This window comes from Pelodiscus sinensis, chromosome 14, assembly GCF_052426305.1.
Source record: "Pelodiscus sinensis isolate ZL-2025 chromosome 14, ASM5242630v1, whole genome shotgun sequence".
In the NCBI taxonomy this organism is placed as follows: domain Eukaryota; kingdom Metazoa; phylum Chordata; order Testudines; family Trionychidae; genus Pelodiscus; species Pelodiscus sinensis.
Window position 1 is genome coordinate 37775661 of NC_143065.1, and position 21068 is coordinate 37796728.

The following is a 21068-nucleotide window of genomic DNA, read 5'->3' on the forward strand; positions in this document are numbered from 1 at the left end:
CTCTATTCAATACACCCAGAGGTAGAGAGGTACTTATTTTCTCTCACTAATTTACATTCCGCAAATTACCACATCAGAAACATAGTATAATTCACAGAGCCTCCTCTTCAAAATATCCAGAGTTGTAAGAGAAACAGTTCAAAACAGATTCATATGCTACCCCAAGCTAGTCAAGTTCCTGGCACCTGGTAATTCTCACAAGAAAGCAAAATAAAAACAATTTAAGACCAGGGAAAGGAGTTTAGTTCATGCAATAATCCAAAACATCTTCTTAAGAATTCCCCTGAAAGCCCTTAAATGGCTCAGCTTCCAAAATCTATTCCCCAAACTCTCAAGCTAGAGCAACAGGAAACACAGTTTTTTTCTCTCTCTCTCTTCAATGGATGCTTTCAAATAAAGGAGGGAAAAAGTCAAACAGCATTAGTCCTATTACAAATCCTGAAAAAGCTGCAGATCCAGGAAGTGGGGGGAGGGGAAGGATTTGACCCTCCAATGGTCAGCTTGAACATCCTGCCTACTTTATTCAATGAACTGAAAGGGACAGGAATTTCAGAAATGCTAGGCATTTTGCATTATTTTCTGAAACTTAACCAAGCAAGGCAAGAGGCATGGCTGTAATTAACCCTTACGCTCCAGGGTATTTTCAAAAGGCAATGCACTGTATTCCTTCATGAAGGTGTAAGAGCTTTTCCTTCTGTTAGCCACAGCCAATGCTAACAGAAACCACTACCAGGATTATTTTTGAGAAGCAGAAATTTGGGACGGCAGATTTTCCATGGCTATACAAAGCATTTTAATATATACTATTCCTCAAACACTTTTTTCCCCTCCACTGACACCAAACCGCAAAACACAACGAAGATACTAACTGTGCCGCATCAAAGATCCTGCAGGTTATGAAAAACTCATTACTCTGGAATTTTTAAAGTGCTTCTACCAAACATACACTGCTCTGAGACAATGAGAGGTCCATCGCACTAATCAAAAACTGGCTGTACTGCAGTTTTTAAAACGATGGGGTTTTTTTAAGTAATTTATACCTTTGTTGTCAAAATGTCAGTAAATCGCTTCCTTGATGCCTCCAGGATATTCCTTATATTCCTTACTATCAAACCGTGACAATTAGATTCCAGGCTCTCACCATCCCAAAAAAACCTCATCTCTGGGATATTTATGAACTAATGCCCTTTCCATTAAATTCCATCAGATTGCAACTGTCCAACTAACTATGTTCTGTTAGTTACACTTTTTCCAGAGCAAAGGAGAGTCTTTTACACCCTGTCAGAGTAATTTATTGTTTTCGGTGTTTCCTCAAAATCCAAGCAACTAAATTCAACTTTTCTGAATAAGGAAGCTGGACATCTGGTACTTATGAAACCTGGAAGTTTTATCCTGTCATGTCTACAAGTTCTGAAAGCCAAGCTCTCCTCAGGCAGTGAGATGAACGACCTCCTTTCCCCTTCTCATTTTTGCAGTCCTAAAAATGACAGATACAGAAGGGAACGCATCCATTTTCCTCTAATAGCTACATGGCTCTTTCCTCTGAAATAGACTGAGGTCTTTAGATTATCTGATGGCACAAAGGTGCACTTGCTTGCGGTCACAACTGGGCAGATATACAATTGAATGCAGATTCTACTCTGCCTGGTCAATGGCATTCCTGCCTCTCAAAACTGCTGGGATATCAGTCATCTCCCTTATGCCAGGGGATCTCAACCTTTTCCTGAGGTGCCCACACCATACTATAAAAACTCCAGGGCCCAGTCAGGGTGGGGGTATGCCTCAGGATTCCTGGCTTCAGTCTGCGTGATGAGGGCTCAGTTTCTATCCCCCCGGGTAAGGGGTTTGGGGCCAGTAGGGGGTGCCAGGGTTTGAGGCCTCAGCCCTGTAGAAGCACCAGGGTTCAGGGCCCCGAGCCTCAGCTCCACTGAGGCTCGAGGCACCTGACTTCAGCCCCTCAGATCCACTCCCTGCTTCAACCCACCAGGTGACACCAGGGCTATGGACTTTCGCTTTGGTGAGGAGCCCTGTGGGGGCCTGAAACCAGCTTGCAGCTCCTGGATACCTGATTGAGAACCACTGCCTCATGCAACAACCTCTGTCTCATGCTATGTGCCCCTCTGTTCACATCAGTCGCCATTCTTCTAGACCAAGAAGGGAAACCGTTTTTGGGACAGATGCCGCTAACCCAGAGAAAAAAAATCAGTCAGTGGCCACATACAAGAGAGAAACGAAAACAGAAACACAAAACCCCCCACATGGCCTTCAACTGAGAAGGAGAAAGACACTCCCCACATTCCCCTTGCATACCAGAGCCTAGTGGGTCCCAGGCTAGTAGATTGGGTGCTCCAGCCCCACAGGAGCAGGGGAGTGTTGGGGGAAGAGCTGGAGCACAGCACAGGCTCCCCAATGCTGGACGGGGGAGCCCTACGTCTTGGAGGCCGGATGCAGGCAAGCAGAGAGCTTCATCCAGCCCCGGGGTTTTGGTTCCCCACTCCTGTTCTAGACTATCCTGCCTCCAGCTTCCCCTGTCTTTTTCACGTATGTTATCACTATTGGTTGTCACTGCCAACAGCAAGTAAGCAGTGGCCATAGACACTATCCATTTAACAGTTTGGACAGCTCTCTCGAATGTTCAGAAAGCAATAGGGTGCACGAATATTTTGATAGTTAGTGCAGTCATTTGCTTTTTATCAGCAAATAGGAAGAATTTGGGTTACTTTTATAAGAAGCTACTTGCTGCTTAAAACACTGAAGAGGTCATAGTCTCCCATTTCAGAGCCAGGAATCAGCTGTCCCGTCCCGCACTGGGTCTCTCCTGCTGCGCTTTAGCCTTTGAAATGTATTAAGAACCTGTTGGCTCTTAATAAATGTAAAAAGCAAAGATGCATCTGGGACTAGACACAAGCCGGGAATCAGCTGATTCCCGGCTCAGGACTGGTCCCCACTACCCCCCTGCCTCCCCACAGAGACGGTACAGGGGGGAACCGGCTTTTAAGTCAGCTCCCGCTTCTCCCCTTGCTACTTCTGATAGAGGCAGCAGGGGGAGCAACTAGTAGACTATCCAATAAGCAAAAGCTTATCAGATAGCGGACTAGTCACTTATATCCCTATTTAGAACCCTTTGTTAGCAAAGGATTTTGACTATAAATAATAACATTCAATATCAGGCTTTGCCTATGATAAATGTTATGGCTATTTTAAAGGTGACCTGAATAAAATTGCAGTGGGCAGGACAGGGAAATCTTGTGCTATTTTGCTTCTGAATATATGAAGGCATCCTGAAGAGGTTCAAGTTAAGTATGTTAATTATGTTCACTCCCCTTTTTCTACTGGGCAAGGTTGCATAGGATGACCTGGACACATACCATGCTCTCTCTGCCCCATAACTGTCTCATGCACCCCTTGAACAAGATGCAGAATTTCACAAGCTCTTGGAAATGGAGGTTAGCAAAAAAAACCTACAAGAAGAAAATTCTAAATGCTAAAATGCTGTAGAGGACCACTCTTTGTAGAGCCAGTGAGGACCCTGCAACGCAAGCCTGGAAAAATCTGCAAAGAACAGTGAAAAAACCTCTTACTGGAAGGGAAGGCAACCCGGGACTCCCTCCAAAATATTTGTGAGGGCTTTTATTTACAAAACAAATCAGCTACCCACACCAATTTTGTTGCAAGCAAACACTGTTCATAGTGGTACAAGAGTCATTAACAGTACCAACCTCCTTGGAATACCATCACTTCCACATTCCATTCCATTCCGCCCTCCTTTACATCACCCCATTCCAAAGACCTCAGTTGCTGCTTTCACACTAACTATAGTGGAATATAGAAGAAGTGGATCATTACCATGATCGTAAATCACAATTCAACTCCCGTCAGCCTAAAATTTAGCTGTAAAGAGCAGTAAGTGAGCATGTGAGCAAGGTCAGATTTAAAATTGTAAGTTTGATTTGTACACAATTAACACTTACTTACCTACAGTCTGGATTTGCATAGGAACTGGTGAATATTTAAGCATCCTGAAAGCAAGATACAATTTTACAATTGTCCATTCTCCCATAAAAAAGCCCCAAGTGGATTCAATTATTAGCTTTACAGGAGCAAGTAGGCTGTAGTCCAGCTATACCATCTATTTTAATAGTCTATTTTAAGGCTTTCTATAATGCCCACACTTCAGACTCTTGTTACTACTAGGTAAATCCAATATACGCACCGAGTTTTCTGCTCTTCCATGGGTATGAAAAGACTTTCATTAGGTTTCTCCACTCCTTGTGTCTCCCCCCCGACAAAAAGGGAGAAGACAATTTTTCATAAAATATGGACTATCATATGCCACTACACACTAAAAATCATTCACACTGATGAAGTAATATTGAGGCTTATAAGCTCTGAAGGACAGCATGATTACACAAACACAAATCAGTTCCATTCGTAGGGCTCAGTGGTACATGCAAAAGAAAAGATCATTAGTTGCACAGGTGGAACTGGTAGTGCCCATAATGAATAATATATGGAAATGGTAACCCCACCTAAAGTGAAGGGTCCCTAACACTTCCCATTCTGAGACCCTGCCTTCAGTTGCTTATAGCTTCCAAATTTTAACTATCCTGGCAGACTAATTTTTTCCATATCATGAGACCAGATATTCTTTTCCTCCCCTTTCCCAACTGGTACCCAAGCAATTTAGAGAAGAGAGTTTGCTCACTCGACTGTGCAGACAAGTTCATAGCTAATTTTTTGATTAGCTGGCAGTCCCAAAAAACATTCAACAAAAACTTTGGCTCAAACCAAACCTACAAATTCCAGTGAACCAAAAAAGCTGGCATAATTTTTGATCACATGAACCAAATGTATTTATTCAAATAAAAGCAAAGGAAGGGGTGTTAGTGTAACAAGACATCTGGAGGACAACGAAGAGGTGGTGCCTACTAGGTATGTTAGATAGCATGTAACTGAATAGCTGTATAACCACAAGAAATCTTAGCCATCGCACAACTATTCGATAGTCCCCATGGAGTGGGGCCAGCAAGCAGTATGCTCCCGGCCCCACTCCTGGTGAGTCCATTACCAGCCTGCGCTGCTTCCTCTTTACCAGCAGCAGCAGCATGGGGGTGGCAGAAGGGAGCTGGTCCGCGAGGGGAGCCAGTTTAAAAACCAGCTTCTCATGGACAGAGACTAGGCTGGCAGCAGCCTCTGTCTGCAGGAGTCTGAGCTCCACTGCAGACAGAGGCTGCTCCGCAGGGAGCTCGGATCCCCTGCCAACAGAAGCTGCTACCATGGACCAGCCCCTGCCCGCAGTGAGCCTGGGCCACCTCAGACAGAGGTTGCTTCATGGCAACTTTTCCCACCCCACACCCCGCTGCTACCTTTTAAGCCAATTCCTTCCAGCACCACCTCGTGCCTGCTCCTCCCTGCAGAGCCAGCATGCAAGGGGAGCCTGCTTGAAAGGCAACTCCTCTCACATATCAGCTCTAGCCTGTCCCCCTCACCCTTGGCACTGCTGCCTCTCTATCAGTCAGCAGCACAGGCGGGGGGGGGGGGGGAGGAAAGCGGGGAGAAGATCCAGCACTCATGGGAAGCCTGATTAAAGCCAGCTCCTCACATGCACCCCATGATACAGAGGCAGCAGTGTCGGAGTGGGAGAGGGCAGGCGGATCCAGTGCTCGTGGAAGCCTGCTTAAAAGCCAGCTTCTCAACGGCAAGGGTTCCCGCTCCCCCACCGCCTATGAGGCAGCGGGCGGGGGGGGAGGGGGGGGGGGGGGTGGAAGAGATGTGTGTAGTTGCTAAGATTAACCAGTAAGTCAAGGCTTATTGATTAATCATGTCGTAGACTACACGATGACAACTCTAGTACCTGTCTTATGTGGTTAGGGCACGCCCCAGTTTCAATTCTCCCCTCCTCCACTTTATGTAGAAAAGGTATATGAACTTGGTTCTCCCACATGGCACAAATGTGACGCACTGCCCAGTGGTCAGGACGATATGAGGCAGCTCCCTCATCCTCTCCTGTTCAAGCTGTTCCTCTATGTATAAAACACCTGAATAGTCACTGGACTAGAGGAAGAGAGTGAAGTGTCCAATATCTAGGGCACAAGTTCAAATCTCTCCTCCATATCAGGCAGAGGAGAGAAATGAACCCAGATCTCCCACATCCCAGGTGAATGCCCTAACCAATGAACTAAAGATTACTAAGTGGGTGCCACTACCAACATCTCTTCCAGCCCTTCTGTGAATAGTGCCTACCATCCCCAAAACTAAAACAAAACAAAAAAGAACTTTTGAACAAAACCATTCCACAAATTCCTCTCAAAACTGCAACATTTTGGGTAAACCAAAATTGCTTTTTTTTGGTGAATAAACTATTTATTTAAAAAAAAAATCACTCAGCAGTACCTGAACACCCCACAGAACTCAATCTTATCCTGCCTCTCCCAACAAGATCCTGTGGATTGGTAGGCAAGTCATGTGCACCAAACTTCTCATAAGGGAGCACTAATTGTGTGTTACTCATTTTCTTGGTTCCCAACCAGACACACACAAGTTCTTATTCAAAAAAGTTCTGAGACGTCTCAACCACAAATGATATTAATGCGAATTACGCTGTGAAGATATAAAATGCTTAGGGTGGCCATACATCCCATTTTGGTCAAGGCAGTCCTTTTTAAGTCTTCTCCCAGCTGTCCTTGACATTTATGGCAAAACTGGTCATGTGTCCTGTTTGCTTTTGCCCACTGATCACCAGAGTTTGGAACCCACAGTTTGGGAACAGTTGACTTGACTACTACAATGGTGAGTGCCATACATAAGTCCATGAGGACATCAATTCTGCATTCAAGATTTAGATGTTGTACCAGTAAATAAAGTCTCAGGCCACACAATTAACAATTAAATATTTTTATGCTCATCATTCTACATTTTGTGAGAACCATCATTCTTGAGCAACAAACGAGACAGAGATCCTACTGCAAAAAAACAACATGTGGTGATGTAATTAAAGACTATCATAATACATAAGCACAAGGAGACCGCATTAAGGTTGCACGAGCAACCTTAATTCTAGCATTTCCTAACTTGTGTGCTTGACTTGGCAACCTTACCATTCTTTTAGGGTAGGGCTGGTTATTTAAAAAAAAATTATATACACTGCCTCCTCAGTCAGTTAACACCCAAGACTCCGTAACACCCAGGCTCAGTTTTGCTAAGAACAAATTTGTGCACGCATCTTGGAATGCCTGGTAGCACCTTGCTTCGCTTGAAAAATAAAAATATTTCCTCCAGTTTAAAGAGAGTCAAACGATTTCAAAACACATTTTCAAAATATTTATGAAATTAAGTCACTTAAGGTCAGAAATTATTTCTTAATTTACAAATTAACGTAAATCCATGCAATGCTAATCCATGCAACAAAATAAATTTCTTCTCAACTCATGCATGTTATCAGCTTCTGAAGCATATTTGACCAGCCCATTTTAGTAGGGTGGACTACCAATACTGTTGCTCATAAAACTGTCCCATCCCCTCTTCTTTAAAATCAGCTACAAAGATTATGACGACATCATCTTGCTATGTTGTTTTATTCGCTGTTCAAAACAAAAACCCACACAATAAGCCCACAATTTATAATTGTCAAAGCAATATTAAAACAGGACTAAATTTGGAAAGAGAAACAAATGGGAATGCAACTGCAGCACTGCAATATAACTTTGGATTCAAACATTCCAAGTCTCTTTCTCTCACATACACACACTGCAATGTGCTGTGGATAATTTCCAAATACTAGTATTGATGCTAAATACATGAACAGCACCAACACCTCAGACAATGCTGGCTCATCACCCATTGAAATGAGTTCCTCTTTCTGATGTTGTTGGGTTTGAAGATGTTTTTATTTATTAAAATTGTTGGATACATTTTTTGCCAGATTAACAAAACTGGATTTCGGTCTACTTGGCATTTCTATAAAATAATATGTTATTCCACTCGAACCAGTACAAACATTGTTAATAGCTACAGACAATTGCACGTGATCTTACCAGACTCCTCCTTAGAGATAAGCATTTAGTCTAACTGCACAACGGAATGTCTAAAATGAAATGAGCATCTGTAACATGGGATATTATCCAAAAATTACTGCCCCAACAACGTAGCAAAGGTACGTTTTCAGTCTTGATGCTTTGCGGTTTGTGATTTTTTTTAACGTTGTTTACAGAGATGAAAGAATTAAGTACAGAGATGGCATCTGTTACCATCACAATTTAACCACAGACCATGTATTTATATAGCGGAACCTCCAAAATATCACTGCATCTGTTAAGATGACAGTATTTTTCCATAGGCGCTATGCTGTGCTGCAGAGCAAGTCTGACATTGTTGCTTTTGAAGTGCTGATTGTGACCCATCCCAAATTCCTTCATAATCTTCCTCAAATGTATTGAATTGTAAAGCTGTTGCTCTGTTAGCATTAACAACAAAATGCTAATACATCTGATCAGTGGGCAGTTGGCACTAAACCTCCTCTACTGAGAATGCAACATGTTTATTTAAACAATGAGCCACCAGGACAAAAAATTCATCTCTGGATACGTGCAAAATAAAAGCATACAAAACCAGAACTCTCCTGTATAGCTTTAAATCAGACGTTTTCAGAGACCCATCTTCAATACAAACACTGAAATTCTTCCATTGCCAGGGTATTTCTTGCCATTTCTGTTGCAGCTGCATGATCGCTCGCTAATGAGCCACCTATTAGAAAATATTTATGCACTACTACAGACTGCTTGGACTATCAAAACACAGACTCAGAGGCTTGACCCAACCTCAGATTTTAACTGTGAGTCTAGCAATTTACACCTAAAACATGTTTACATCTAAAACATAAGGGAAAAGGGTGTTTTATAAGCCTTCTTTTAAAGAATCAGTATGAATAAGGAGGTTTATGCATTTATTAAACCTCCCATGCTGTGGTAAAAATTCAAACAGCATTTTGCTAGCACATGAAAAATAGACAGTAAAACTGGACAGAACCGAATGAGTTTTTTCATCCAGTTTCTGTCCCAAAACTTTCAGTCACTCCCAGAGTCACAAACCAAACTGGCTCAAATCCCTGCCTGGTCCTCAAACAAAACTAGGCCATGTCTCAGTTTTGATACACCACAAAACCAAATTAATTTCTCCTAATTTTGGAATTTCGCTAGGGAAGTTGATGCACCAACAACCTCCACTCTTGGTCTAGCCCACGAAGGACCAGAGGGAAAGATGACCTATATATTAATAAAAAACTCTCTTCTACTGGGATCCACAGGGAATATTGAAAGGTAGGCTTTCATTGAAGGATAGGGAACCTCTGTTGGGTCGGGGGCCACCAACCCACAGAAAAAACAGTTAGGAAGCACACAAAAGTGCGAAGCAAAAAACAAAACAAAACTTCAGTGACATGACCCCCAACTGAAAAGCAGAAAGACACTCCCTACATTCTCCTCACACAGCAAAGCCAGGTGGGGGGGCAGGCTAGTAGATTCTGTGGGCCCCCTTAGGATCTGGGATGGGGCTTCCCAATGCTGGGGGAGAGCCCCTAGCCTCAGGGGCCAGATCCAGGCAAGCTGAAGGGGGGGGGGGGAAATCCAGCCCCCAAGCCATAGGTTCCCCCAACCCTGCTTTAAACTCTAGCTACCAGGGATAAGATTGGTAGCGTGCTTTCCCTTTGGCATTTTCCTCCATGATGGTTTACAGGGCTTTCCTCAGTCCAATCTTAGTACCTCACAAAAGGGGAAGCAAAAGGAAGAAATAAACAATCACACATGACTAACAGCAAATGACATCTGCCCCTGACACTGCTAGGAGGCCCCTTCCCTCAGTTTCTCCTGGGAGACCAGATATTCACAAGGAAGCAATAAACACACACACACACACACACACACACACACACACACACAGTTATGTCAGTAAAAATTCTCAAGCACCAGAAACTGAGGGAGGGAGGGAATTTTACTACAAACTAACAGAACCACAGGCTGCTTCCACCTGCTAGAAACAGGAAACAACTGGAGAACAGCCAAAAATTCTCCTGGTAGAGAGAAGGGATAATCACCAAAATTCTGGAAGACTCCCATCTGCTAGAGAGGAGATTGACACTGATGCATGTGACTGGGTATGAGTGCACTGAAGAATTTCCAGCTCTTAAACTGGGTTTCTGCTAATAGAGTTAACACAAATCTTCTGCTAAAATCTACAAATCACAAGTCTCTCTCTCTCTCTCTGCATTCTCTCGACTGCAGTGGCATTTTCGGAATGGATCTAATCCCAATGGAAACGTATGGCATTTGAAAACATTAGGCAAAGATGTGAATTTTATTATGGCCCTTTCTCCTCCTACCCAGAGCAAGCTGACTGCGGGGGATGGGGGGGTTAATGGCAGCAGCAGCAGGTGATCAACTTATCATTGGTATGAAGACAGAGTTTGAAAGATTCAAAAGTGCAAAAGGGTAGTCCCATAAATAAGGTCCAAGGACAAGGCCCTGCTAACAAGTCTAAACCTCTCTTCTACCAACAACGTAAGGGAGGTGATGCTGCGATTCCTACCAGGTTCAAGTCCCAGACTGTCTGGGGATGCCTAATTTCTTCCATGAGTGGGGATTCTCAACTGGAGACACATGACCCCAGCATCAACCAGATCCTTCTAGTATCTAGAAGCCCCCACCATGTGGCTATATAGTGGTCAGAGGTTGCTACACACACCACTTTGGTGATCTTCCTCCCTCCATGAATAGCTTCAGCCCCTACCTAGGCTCATAGCTCTTCTAGCATGAAACTGATTTAATTCTTGCCAGTTTCACTACTGTCTCTTGGTTTCCGAATAGCTACCATAAAACAGATTAGAAGAGTATTAATTTCAAAGTAGTCCTGATAAATAAATAATGAGGCACCTGTCCTCTCACACCAAGAAAACAACACTGCATGGGATCATGTTTGGGAAAGTTGTTCTTACAACCACAAACAAGACCTTTGCTGTATTTTTTGTTTTTAAAATCAAAAGTATAAATTCACTAGACATACCCAACACATGTTCCTACTGCCACTAATATGATATGGAGCTTAAGAAGTCTCAATCCACCCAGTTTCAGAAGGTCTAGAAGCTAACCAGATGTAGGCTACAAAAGGAAACGTATTTTACCAACAAGATGATATCACACAACACAGCAACACAAACCAACAAGAAACACACACAATGTGTAGTTAACTTTTGCAATATTTCTCGCAACACTGCACTACCGAGATATCCTGCTGCTTGCTCCTTCACATTGTTTTATGTACAGCATGCTGCCTTTCCACCCCACACACTTAACATTTTCCAATATGGCTCGTGTATGACTAATTTTAATTATGGGTTGAACCTGAGCCCATTACCTTTCTGACACTTTGTGCAGTTCACCATTTACAAGTGCAGTGTCAAAATACAACAAATCTTGAATATAACAATGAAAACCTACTTTGTACTCTACTAATTCAAATTTACATGCTCACCACTTACACCTGGTGTTTTACAATACCATCTCAAATTAAAACAATACTTTAAAAATGCATCATCTTCACTCTAATTTATGGATGTTCTCTTACTATAAAGCAATTTGTTTTAAAATTGTCATATATATTTGCAATACAGTATCATGAATCATTTAAAAAGTAATTTGTATATATCTAGCTTATAAACTTAACAGTAGGTATAGAACATCTGATTCAAAAAGATTGTGCTCTCATCAAGTTTAAACGGACAAAGGATATTTGGACTATTTCAGATCACATATTGAACTCTTCCAGTACTTGACCTTCAAAAATCCTCCCTTATTCTGAAAACACTGGAGTATTTGCTTCAACATGAAAAAAAAAAATCACAAGTTACACAAACTTGCATTTAATAACTACATTATTCAAATTATGGAAAATATGGTTGGAGAAAAACAGGAAGGTCAGCACACCAATTAAAGGAAAAAAATACAGCACAGTCACACAAGTTTATCTCCAGAAATAGAAGAGCACTTGCACGATCTATATGCTCCCACATTCTGACACATTTTTTCCTTCTTTCCAAATAAAAGAAGTACAGTAACTTAAGAATTTTTTAAAAACCCTAACTGCTGAGAGCACTGTGATCAGAACTGATTTTCACACATCTAAATAAACAAAGCTATCTTTATAGCATGTAATGACACCAACAACAGGTTTGCAGATACCACTCTCCCTGACTGGTCTCAGAGCTATTTCAATTGAAAAAAAAATCACTTTGCCAGCATCATGTGGGAGATGAACTCATCCAAAAACAAGTATTTTTACAAACTAGATGGTTTTACCAGCATGAACTCCTGCAACAACACTAAAAAAAGACAAAACATGAAAATAGCATCATTAGTAGTACAGAGAATTAGTAGTACAGAGAATTTGCCCGACCACAGGAGATCAATACTGTCTACCAGCTTAACCAACACTTCCACTGCTTACTGGTCTCTTAGACATTTAGGGATAAATGAGAGATGAACAACAGCACACAACACTGAGAGCCAGATCTGGTGACTGTATACAAACTTTATGAAACTGTGGGAAACTTGGCCACATCCATGATAAGTGGGCATCCGCTAACTAAAATCATGCCAGACCACAGATGATACTGGACCAGAGTGTGCCAGACTAGAGAGATTCAACGTGTACTTAATTTCATCTGCAGTCACAGTACAGAAATATACTAACAGCCTATGTTAATTCCCTGAGGAAAAGGAGCTTCTCTCCATTTTGTAGAAGACATGCACCTTTATTCAAAGAAATCTGAACAATACAATGTCTACAAATGTGGTACTTAAAACAAACTTCTCAGCAAAGAAAAATGTTAATCCATTTAATCCTCTAATTAAAGAAATGAGTTACATTAAAAAATTTAGTCAAATTATACTATGTCTCTGCAAGAATATTTTTGCAACACTTTCAAAGCTTATTTATCCCTGGATTTGTGTTCAGGTATGATCATACTGCACCAATTAGGGGTAAGGAGCTTACTGGGTTGATGTATGAAAAATTCAAAGATATTAAACATGCTAAAAGGCTGGACATCATCAACAAGTAGCCTAAAAAAAAATCATTGACACACAACAATGCACACTGATGTTCTTAATGTCCAGCCAAACAAGAATGGCACAATCAGTTAAATATGGTAGTTTGATCTTTTTGAAAAAAATCAAAAGTGAGTGACTATTTAGATTAGGGCTTCTTAACAGTTTTGTCAAAAGCAAACTAATATGTTTGCTTCTGTAAACATACCTATAAAATACAGAAAGCCAGGTTTTTGCTTTCAGCATACCAACAAATTTTACGTATTTGTCCTCTGAAAGTTGTTCGTACCTTGAAGTTAAAATTAATCAGTGATTTAACTAACAGATCTAGAGGCATTGCTTAGATTTAGTATTTGTGAAGGTTTGTGAAGTCACCTGAAAAAAAGACTGAACAAAAACCTAGATGACACCCCCCAACAAGTACAGCTTTTGGAAAGCAATTTCTCTCCCTAATATAGCAACAAGTTACCAAACTCTCCTTTCAAAACCTTTAAAAAAAACATTAGCAGCTCTGCCTTGAATAACTTTTTAGCCTGTTTATGACTTCTGAGGAGTTGCCTAAGTATAGTCCATTTGCAGAGCATATAATACGTTCATATTTACACCTATGTTGTTATTCATTTGACTGACTTCAAAGTCTGCTCCAGACAGTTTTGGATACACAAAATACATAGTACTATGAAATCTGTTCTGATTTTGAGCTCAGATAACACCTGCTGCCTCTTGGCTAAGAAAACAGTATCAAAGCAAGCTAGCTAAAAACCACAAACGTGCCTCCTAATGAACTATTGTTTGTTACTTCTGCACAATAAAAGGTATTGGAAACACCCATTTTTAAAATGTTTTTTATAGTTCATAAAAACCAACCCACCTAGCCTTCTGCGCAAAAACAAAAAAACAAACAAAAAAAAAAAGGTGGTCTACACAACTTACAATGCTAAGAAAATTATCCATGCCAAATACATCAAAATCACTTCTATCTACCCCCAACAAAATGATCATTGTATTCCAATGTACCTTCAAACGGGAATTATAGCGGAAAAGTCTCATCATTATCTAAGGGAACCTTAGAGTAAGTCCAATCTTTGACAGAAGACTTTCAATAAACAGAATTCACACATACTTGCAAACACAACTTTAATCATTGCTCAAAACACTTGAGATCCAACTTTTTACAAGTTTTTTTTTGATTTCATGTTAGGGAGATACAATTATCAGGTTTTTCAATACATAATTGCATTTGCCAAGGATGATGTTTACATTAAGGCAGCTCCTATTAAGCAAGATCATAACATGTTTCCAAACAGAAGAGAGGTATACTCAAATTAAAATAGATTATTTATTGAATTCATAATCCAAAGTTTAAGGGTTGGCTTCAAAGGTTTGTAATATTTCCTCAGTTTAGGTGACATGTTATATTACAAAAAAGAAAGATAAATAAGTTACCATCTTTAACAGCTTATTGAGAAAATTCAGCATTTTGTGACAAGGCACATAGTGAACCCAAAATTTTTTGCTTACAAAACTCATTTATATACTTTTCAGGGATTTTTTTCCTACTGCTTTAAATCATTTTACTCCATTTAGTCTGTGAACAACCCCGATGCATACATCACACGTGATCGTCTAAACAGGTTAAAAGAAAGCTGTTTTTCATGAAAGCTCATGAACTGATCAAAGAGCGAAAGGAATGTTTTTACACAATATTTCTGCCTCCTAAAGTTCATTTTTTTTCTGTTCACAAATTATAGAAAACTACCTACAATATAACTTATTTTAATCCATTAACCATTTTCTTTCAACTCACCAAGTGAAAACTTGCAATGGCCACCAGTAAAATTGGAGTCTACGGAAGAAGCTCACTAGTTGAAAAATAGTTCTTAATTACACTAATATAGTTTTTAAAAGATCTACAACTTCAGCACAATAATTTATACACCTAAAATACTAATATTTTAATCAAATCATCAAAGAGATTACCTTTTCTTAAGCAGAAGAGAAATGGATACATTATTAAATGTAAATTTAGTAAAGCTAAAAAAAACTTTTTGAAACTATTTAACTCCACCCAAAATAAAGTACATTCAGCTTAACTCGTTAGTTAACAGTGTAGAGAGGCTTTAATATTAACAAGGTTTTCTTCTTGTGGAAGTTTTAAAAGTATAGGCTTTATGGAAACAAATCTAGTGTGCAGACAATTAAAGGCAAAAATGAATGATTAGACTCACATTTTAGAGTCATTCTAACATTAGTTTTTAACAAGGATGACTAAATGTTATTAGAATTACATGTTCAACTGTCACTTGGCTGTTAGAGGAATAGTGTGAATTCTATACACAAAAACCTAATTTCTTCTGTGTCACTGAAGTTAAAACCAGTTGATTTTATTCTTCACTCTTGTCAGCCTTTTTCTTTTCCCTCTCTTCTAACAATATTTTTGTCATTAGTCAAACTCCTTAGTTGGACTTCCTTTACTTTATAGGAAGAAAACCATTTCTCCCCTGAAATACTTATTTTACAATTAAATCAGCTACTATGCATCCTCATTCCCTAACACATCCTATGTTCTATTCTTTTAGCACATTGTGTTAAAATAAAGCAGAATTTCCACCATTTTCATCCCTTTTCTTGACTTTGTTACTAAAATGATTTTAACGTGTGACTTTAGACTTGTTATTGGTGTTCACATTGATTAGCTCACTGTTTTTTACAATAGATTCTAAACGGTCATTTATTGATAACCTCTAAAATAGTCCTTCTCTTATTTCCAATATATCTAATTAACATTAATTCCTTTAATACTCCAACAGCTCAAATTCAGTATCTAAATTGTCCAAAAAACTATGTTACTCACTCAGCTTACTATATATTATCACCAAATGTATTAGGAGATATTGATATTCATGCTACACATGTACAGTGAGTACATTCATAAGGATTTTTTACTATGCATCCTGAAATATGAATCCAAAGATGCCAGCATGTACTACTGTTAACATCTGAAACAAAATGTAGGCTGTATGTATGGAGTAATGCTCAAAGCTGAGATGAACACATTCACTGACATAATTATAAGCCCAGAGAACTATTACAGCAGACACCATACTAATGGTATTTTCATTCTGAGTGTCTAATTTTTTAAGATACCCCTTTCAGTTTCTTCCTTTCATTAATGCCTAAGCCGGGTAAGGAATCTAAAGCCAATATTCTATTTGCTCCATACTGATGATCTTACCCAGGAAAAAAAAGGGTATTATGAGTTTAGGGTGCATCTTAAACCTGCTTCAAGGTTTAAAGGATTTCTCTCAATACCTGGCTACCTTACATACCACATGAACTACCACACCTGCATACTAAGTTCATCTCAGGAATGGATTTCTTTGCTCTTTTGACAAAACGTTTCTATACCATAAATATTTGTGTGTGTGTTGCTAACTGGAACTTTAAAAGGAAAACCACTTGCATTTAAAAAATTTTTTTCATTAAATCTCATCACTTGTTGATGTATTTACGAAAATGTTTTGTGCCTGTTTTGAAGTCCAGGGTATTCCTATTTAGAAATGTCTTGTTTGTCTGACCAGAAACTGAAGTGTTTTTAGCTATGACATTATATATATGAAAAACAAAAATAAGATTAATCTTCCCTTCTTCTATTGAGGGAAGAGAAAATATCAACAGATGCAGAACATCTGTGCAGGGGTCATTTTTCCCTTAACAGCAAAGTTCTATAAGTAATAACTGGTAAAAACAAAGTATATTCAACTGCAAACTACTAAGTCAGTTTAATTGAAGGCAGTATTTAGCAAAAACAAGCTTCTCATCTTATACTCAAATGCCTGGATCCTCCTCAAAATAAACTGAGAGATGTGAGCTGAGTCATTTTAGTTAGATGGCCCAAATACATTTCAAATGACTGAAAAATAAAATCTTTTGTACTGGTATTGCCTCTGTTAAGAGAATATTTCTTCTTTCAACCATTCTCATGTGAAGATGTTTGGGTAATAGAAATAATTTAAGAATATGAGTCCAGTGTATTCTTAAACTAATAAAAAAAGCTTATTTTTACACCTATTAATCACTGTTACCCTTGATTCTTCTAGCCACCAGCGCACAACACCCCAAAAAAGTAAGCTCTGCGGGATTTATTTTCAATCCTAAAGAATACTCTCCTCTCTAGACAGCAACTCTAGCTAAAAAGTTTTACTTATCCAAGAAAGGAAACACTCTCCCCAGCCCTTGCTGACCCAACATCACAATGTTAAAAGCCAAGTTGTGCCCTGACTTTTAAAGAGTTAATTGGCATTCACTGTCTAACGAAATACAATATTACTCAACATGCCTTAAAGATTCCATCTACCCTAGCCTTGCCCAAAACATTTCTACAACTGGTTTAATTGCCGGTACATCCACAGAACTTATTTTCCGAGCTAAATCTACTACTTAAGGGTTTGCCCATATGATTTTTTTTCTTTTTAGTTTCAGGAATTCTTTCCTCAGATATTAACAGATGCAACACGCTCTCTCCTACACACACCTTTTAAAAAGTAAAATTTGGTTACGTTAACCAGTGGTTCAAGATTTTTCAAAAGTTACACTATTCAGCTAGTAGGAATGGATCTAGCTTTAAGGAAACCTCCTGTCTGCACAAACGCTTAAAGACAAACAGAGGGAGATCGAGCACAATGTGAAAATGGTTGAAATAAAAAGGCCCATTTAACAACCGTCCCTCCAATCTCACCACTCCCACCGCCAAAAACGGGGGACAAAGTTAACGTTAATTTTAGGGGCCAACAATCCAATCTTAGCTAACAAAACAGGCAAACTGATCATCCGCACCGATTAATATGCAGATAATTGCAATCTAGTGCATTTCAGCTCTCTCCATCCACACCCCTTCTATTTTCCCCTGCAACCGAAGGGGGCGGGCACGATAATATAATCACAGGTTTGAAATGCAAAAAACAAAAACAAAAACCCGAAGTCGGGGCTTTTTGCAACTCCCAAACAATACGGACAGACCCTGCGATTCCGAAAAGATAAACAGCAACAAGAAGCCACATCAGACATCTTTGTGCACTAGAGACTTAACCATTTGCAGAGCGCGCACGCACAAACACACAATGAACCACGTTTTCCACAAGGCAGAATTTAAACACAGAGAAGAAAACAACTCACGCTAGTTTTTTTTTAAAAGCAACCGCAGAACTTCACTTCTAGGTATAAACAGAGCTTCTAATGTATTGATTTATTTATCTTTAAATCCCTAGTCCTTCCAATGTGTCAGTCCGTGCGTCCATCTCCATATCCCCCCCCCCCACACACACACACCAAGTTGTATAGATCTATACAAAGTAATTAGGAGATTAAGTGATCTTCGTATGCTGACTATAATCCTTTTACATCTGAGCATCCCAAGAAGGGAAAGCCACGCTAGGTAAAAACAAAACACAGTATCTGCTTGTTTACTGAAATTCTTTCAGTGATAAGGTATTAACACCTGATTTTTTTTAAAAAAGGCATTCAGTTACTAAAGTCACTGTTCCCCTATAAACAGTCAAAGCATGCATTTCTGGGCCTTGCAATGTTGACCGAGCACCTTACAAGTCTTGGGAGTTTAAAATCTAACTATCTGGGGGAAATCTGGAGAGGCTTACAGAAATTAACACAGAAGACAAGATTATGGGGTAAGGGCAGGAAACAAGTGGACCTATTACTCTTCAGAAACAGGAGAGTGTCTAACCTCTGGTAAACGAATTTCCAAGCCAAGCACCGCAAGTGAGTTGAGAGGAAAGAGCAGCCTGAACTCAAGGTATTAAATGTGCTTAAGGGGCAGCTTCAGTAACAGGCAAACGCACGCAGCCTTTGAAACTCAAAAGTCACCGCAGTGCAAAACAAGCGCGCCCACCACCACCCCGTTTCCCTGCACCCCGCAGGTTTCAATGAAACGCCAAATACTCACTTTCTCCATTTGTTGGCCACAGACAAAGCGTGGCGAAGAAGAGCAGAAATAAGGTCAGGGACCCTCCTCCAGCGCCAGACTTCATTCCTTTTTTTTTAAATTATGGACAAGATCCCCTTTTCCCAAAAAAAAGTCCAAAATTTCTTCCCCTCCACTCACACACCAGCTCTATTAAGGGGGGGGGGGAGCTTGGGAGAGAGGGGGAAAAAAATCACCCCGCTCCTCCCACGCGCAGACACAAAAACACCCTCCCCTGGGTTTGCAAATTCAAAGGTGTTTCTCCCCCTCGCGGAGGTGCTTCCGGAGCAGCTACGCACGGACAACAATAACCACGCCGGGCTGGGGCTCCCCCAGGACGAGCGATACTTGGGGGGCGCTGAGCAACACTCCCCCCTCAGCGCTGCCTGCAGGGATGCAAGGGGCACCGGAGTAACCAACACGAAGCACGTTGGGGCTGGCAGTCTGTATCTTCAGCCTCCATTTTCAAACCCCACAAAGACGCAGCAAACACACGCACAAAACCGGATGGGAAAAGCGGGGGGGGGGGTGCAAAGCAAGCTGATGGGGGAAGGGGCAATAAAGCTTCCCAAGACAGTTGATTCCCCTCAGCAGAGAGCAGAGGCTGCTCCCAAGGGAATCCCCCCTTGCAGCGCCCCCCAGCACAAAAGTAAGTCGGAGGGGGACCGAAAGACCCTAAAAAATGCAGGAGAAAAATGAATGAAAAGACTTCCCCAGCTTCACAGCGCTGCTGCTGCCCCAGGCTCCTTCCAAAAAAACAACCTTCCCCCCCCGCACACACACACACAGACACACAAATCCAGAACACACAAAGCGGTCGCGGGGAGAGCTGAGCAGCTCAACACTTCTCCTCCTCCACCTCTTGCTGCTGCTGCTGCTCTCCTCGCATCCCTGCTAGCTGCTGCTTCTCCATGCCACAAACATCCAAACACAACTGACGCTCGTGTGTGCGCGCTGCAAACCTTCCCCCCTTCTTGTCCAGCCCAAGACAGGGGCGGGAGGGGGGAATGCTGCTAGGAAAAAGGGGGGGAAATCCGGTTTGCTGAAGGTCAAAGCCCAGGAGCTGGTTGCAAAGGGTCCGTAATTCCTCCAAGGGGGGGGGGAGAGGTGGCGAAGGAGGCCCTGCTGCTGGGGGTTTAAGGCTGTCGCTGTTGGTGGCGGGGCTGGCCGGGTCTCCCCCCCTCGCCGCTCCTCCTCGCTCGCTCCCTTGCACGGTGCGGAGTTAATGCTGGTAAACAAGAGGCGCCCGCTGCTGCTGCTGCTGCTGCTGCACTGGCACTGGGGGGCTCGCGCGCACGCACGCGCTCCCGGGGCTCCTCGCGCGCAGCAGCGGCAGGGAGGAGGAGGAGGAGGAGGAGTAGGCGCGAGGCAAAAAGAGGAGCGAGGAATCGTCGGCGCCGTCCGGAACGGAGCCCAGGCGGCGGAGACAAGAGCAGAGCGCGCGGCCCCTGCCGCCCTCGCCCATGGGCTGACCGCGCGCTGCTGCTGCTGCAGCTGCAGCCGGGCCCCAGTGCACGGGGCTGCGCGCGCCCAGCCCCTCTAGGTCTGCCCCGTGCAAAGTGCACGTAAGGCTGCAACAACTCCTCTGCGCGCACGCACCCATGCCTTGGTCTCGTGCATCCCGCTGTCGTGCAAGGAGGAATAGCATTGGGTCTGACTGGCATGGCACTAGCTCAGTGGGCCGGTGTTTTTGTTTTGCAGAGGTTGCCAGCTTCTGCTCTGGAATCTGATGATTTTTTTTTCGGGAGGGCGGGGCGGAGGCGAAGCTGGAGGGAAGTCCTCATGGCTGCAAGGAAAACCTTCGAGACGTGAACAGAGTGTAAACCAACGCATTGATGTCTTTGTGTCTGCCAGGCCTTCCAGCAGCCCTGCAGGCTCACTCCTGCGTCCAAAGCAATACCTAGTCGCCTTACACAAGCAAACATGCATACGGACGAGGTTGGCTCCGGTGATCAGCTTGAATAAGGCAGATTAGTTAAAAAAATGTTAAAATGATG

General features: G+C 41.7%; 1 protein-coding gene across 1 annotated transcript in view; it reads right to left on the bottom strand.

The window, feature by feature from the left end:
• IGF1R (insulin like growth factor 1 receptor) overlaps positions 1-20395 on the bottom strand; it is a 294320-nt gene extending 273925 nt beyond the window's left edge. The window contains exon 1 of the mRNA XM_006129225.3: positions 19054-20395. Within this exon, the coding sequence (XP_006129287.1) occupies positions 19054-19138 (85 nt within the window). The 5' untranslated portion in view covers positions 19139-20395. The remainder of the gene's footprint in view (positions 1-19053) is intronic.
• Positions 20396-21068: the final 673 nt, after the last annotated feature.